The sequence below is a fragment of the Fukomys damarensis genome, unplaced genomic scaffold, assembly GCF_012274545.1.
Source record: "Fukomys damarensis isolate Sample0158 unplaced genomic scaffold, DMR_v1.0_HiC HiC_scaffold_32, whole genome shotgun sequence".
NCBI classification, from domain to species: domain Eukaryota; kingdom Metazoa; phylum Chordata; class Mammalia; order Rodentia; family Bathyergidae; genus Fukomys; species Fukomys damarensis.
The window spans coordinates 31,540,747-31,543,250 of NW_022900944.1; the positions used below are offsets into that span (position 1 = coordinate 31,540,747).

General features: G+C 38.8%; 1 protein-coding gene across 5 annotated transcripts in view; it reads left to right on the forward strand.

Moving 5' to 3' along the window:
* Positions 1 to 1,401: 1,401 nt before the first annotated feature.
* Positions 1,402 to 2,504, forward strand: part of Lrrc36 (leucine rich repeat containing 36) — a 42,360-nt gene continuing 41,257 nt past the window's right edge. For 2 of the 5 annotated variants that reach the window (XM_033757854.1, XM_033757853.1), the window contains exon 1: positions 1,404 to 1,667. In XM_033757854.1, coding sequence (XP_033613745.1) covers positions 1,543 to 1,667 — 125 coding nt within the window. In that variant the 5' untranslated portion in view covers positions 1,404 to 1,542. Of the gene's footprint in view, positions 1,668 to 2,504 lie in introns of all 5 variants that reach the window. The other 3 variants (XM_010612233.2, XM_010612232.2, XM_010612234.3) reach the window with 3 other exon arrangements.

The window sequence follows — 2,504 nt, forward strand, 5'->3', positions numbered from 1 at the left end:
ACACACACACACACACACACACACACACACACACACACACACACAGATCAACCTGCCCTTCAGAATTTTTGCCTACCTTCCTTCATTTTGTAAACTGAGATTCTTATGGAATCAAGAGAGTGGTTGAGGCAAAGATGAAAAAAAAGCTAATGGGGCTTGGCCTGGCTACCACTGGACAAGATTACAATGACTGGGGAGCCAACAGATATGGAAAATTGATAACAGATATGGAAAATTGATTACAGATATTTGAGTGCCAGAGATTTAGCTCAGTGGTTCCACCACCTGCCTCGCAAGCACAAGGTCCTGAGTTCGATCCCCGGTACCCCACCCCAAAAAAAGGATTATAGATATTTGAATGCCAGATTTGGTAAGGCAGATGTATTATATAGGTTAAGTATTTAACATAGAGAAGATCCAGTGCCTTTGGGCTGTAGTGCTCTTATTCTCAGGCAACTGAACGGGAGTTCCAAAACTGCCTTTCTCATGGGGGACACAAGTGACATGTTTAAGGATGGAGAGTAATAGAGATATTTCTATCTCTATCATGAGATTTCTACCAATGTACAGTTTCATAATGTGGTCTTTTCCTTGCAGGGCATCCAGTATTTGTGTTCACTCCAACACCTGAATTTATATTATAACAACATCCCTTCATTAGTGGAGGTGTCCCGCCTACAGCCTTTGCCCTTTCTCAAAGAACTAGATTTGAGACTCAATCCTGTTGTAAGGAAAGACACAGATTATAGGCTTTTTGCTGTGTACACGCTACAAACTCTGGAAAAACTGGGTGAGACCTTCCTCCTCTGCTCCTTCCCCAGAATCTTGCTTGAAATCAGCTGCCTCTTAACCTTTTGGATGTTGGCCCAGAGTCTGCACTGGCAGGAGACATTTGTTTATTAGTCAATATTTATGTAACTCTTTGTGTTGGCAGGATGTATGACAAACCAATTTATTGTCTATTCAACAGCCATCTATGATTATATCTGTTACTTCCAGCTTTAGTTTTCTTCAGTTGATGGTTTCACCACCACTTCCTCTTCAACACAATATTTCAAGGTTGAGACTTACTTTTCCAGGTGCCCCAACTTTGCAACTATATTAGCAATAGAAAACAAATACAATAGTTCTTTGGGGACTTAGTTGGCAAGAAATAAGAAATATCCCTTAAAATGAGCTGCTCTGTATTTCCTTATAATTTTATTGTTCAGTATACACTTCTTAATATAGAATTCGATTTCACATGACCCTAGGAAAGTCACTGTAGGGAAAGTAAGTGAACTCTTTCACAAAATGATGTAACTTTCAACCTTAAAATGGGACCATTTCCTGTTCAAGTTCCCCTTTCCTGGAGGGGTAGTTACCCTGTGTAGCAGTTGTTGCCATAGTGTCCCTGCGTCTCCCTGAGTTACTGGTTGCTCCAGTGACAACATAATACCATTGTTGTGATCTGTCTCTAACACACAAAAAATGAGATTGCTCTTTAGTTTTTCCTCTGTAAATGTGGTTTTCTGACCTCTACTATTCACTCCAAAGACAAGCATGTTTAGACCATGGTTTTTGCCTTCAGATGACCGAACTGTACGTGACAGTGAGAAGAAAGCTGCCAAGCTCCATTTTAGTCAGTTGAACAACAGTGAAAATTTTCTTTTAGAGGTGGAAAAAAGGTAAGATTCTCTACCAAAAAACTGTTTTTAGTTTGGTTCTGGACATAGGTCATAATAAATTTCTTCTTAATTTTCCTCATTTTCTAGCCGAAACTTCCCACAAGTTGTAACACTCTGCAGATCTGCAGATTTTTATTTTGAGACAGATTCTCCCTAAATCACTAAATTGCCCAGGATGGGCCCAGTTTTAACATCTTCCTGCATCAGCCTCCCAATGTACCTGGATTATAGATACACAGCCCACATTTGGCTCGTTCCCTCTTTCTTGAATTATTGTGTTGGGTATCCTTGTAAATTTTCCGAAGTTGTCTCTCACAGCTTATAGATGAGGACACTGTATGAAATGGTTTAGCCCATAAATGCTTACTGATACTTTTTCTAGAATTGTCAAATCAGTGCATGGTCTTTTCCTGTTGAATGATTAGTGTTACATTCCCAGGGCAAGACTATTAGAGATAATTTTAGCAAAGGAAGACCAGGAAAATGGTTCTCTACAATTCAAAAAGCAAACAGATCCTTTCTGTGTCCTGAGAGTTTTCATTCAAAAGAAAATATCTTATTCCCTCAATCAGACTGAATTTTCTGTCAAAACAGAGTAGCTAAATTCTGAATTTCCTGCTTTCACACTTTAAATTCTGAATTATAGTGTCCTCTCTCTCATCATTCCCAGTATAAGTATTATAATTTAAATAATTGTCCTTTTAACTGAGATATTTATAATGCATGGTTAAAGTAATAATTTCCTAGAGAGCCAGGGATTTAGCTCAGTGGTACCACTGCCTGCCTCACAAACGCAAGGGAGTTCAATCCCTGGTACCAAATAATAATAATAATAAT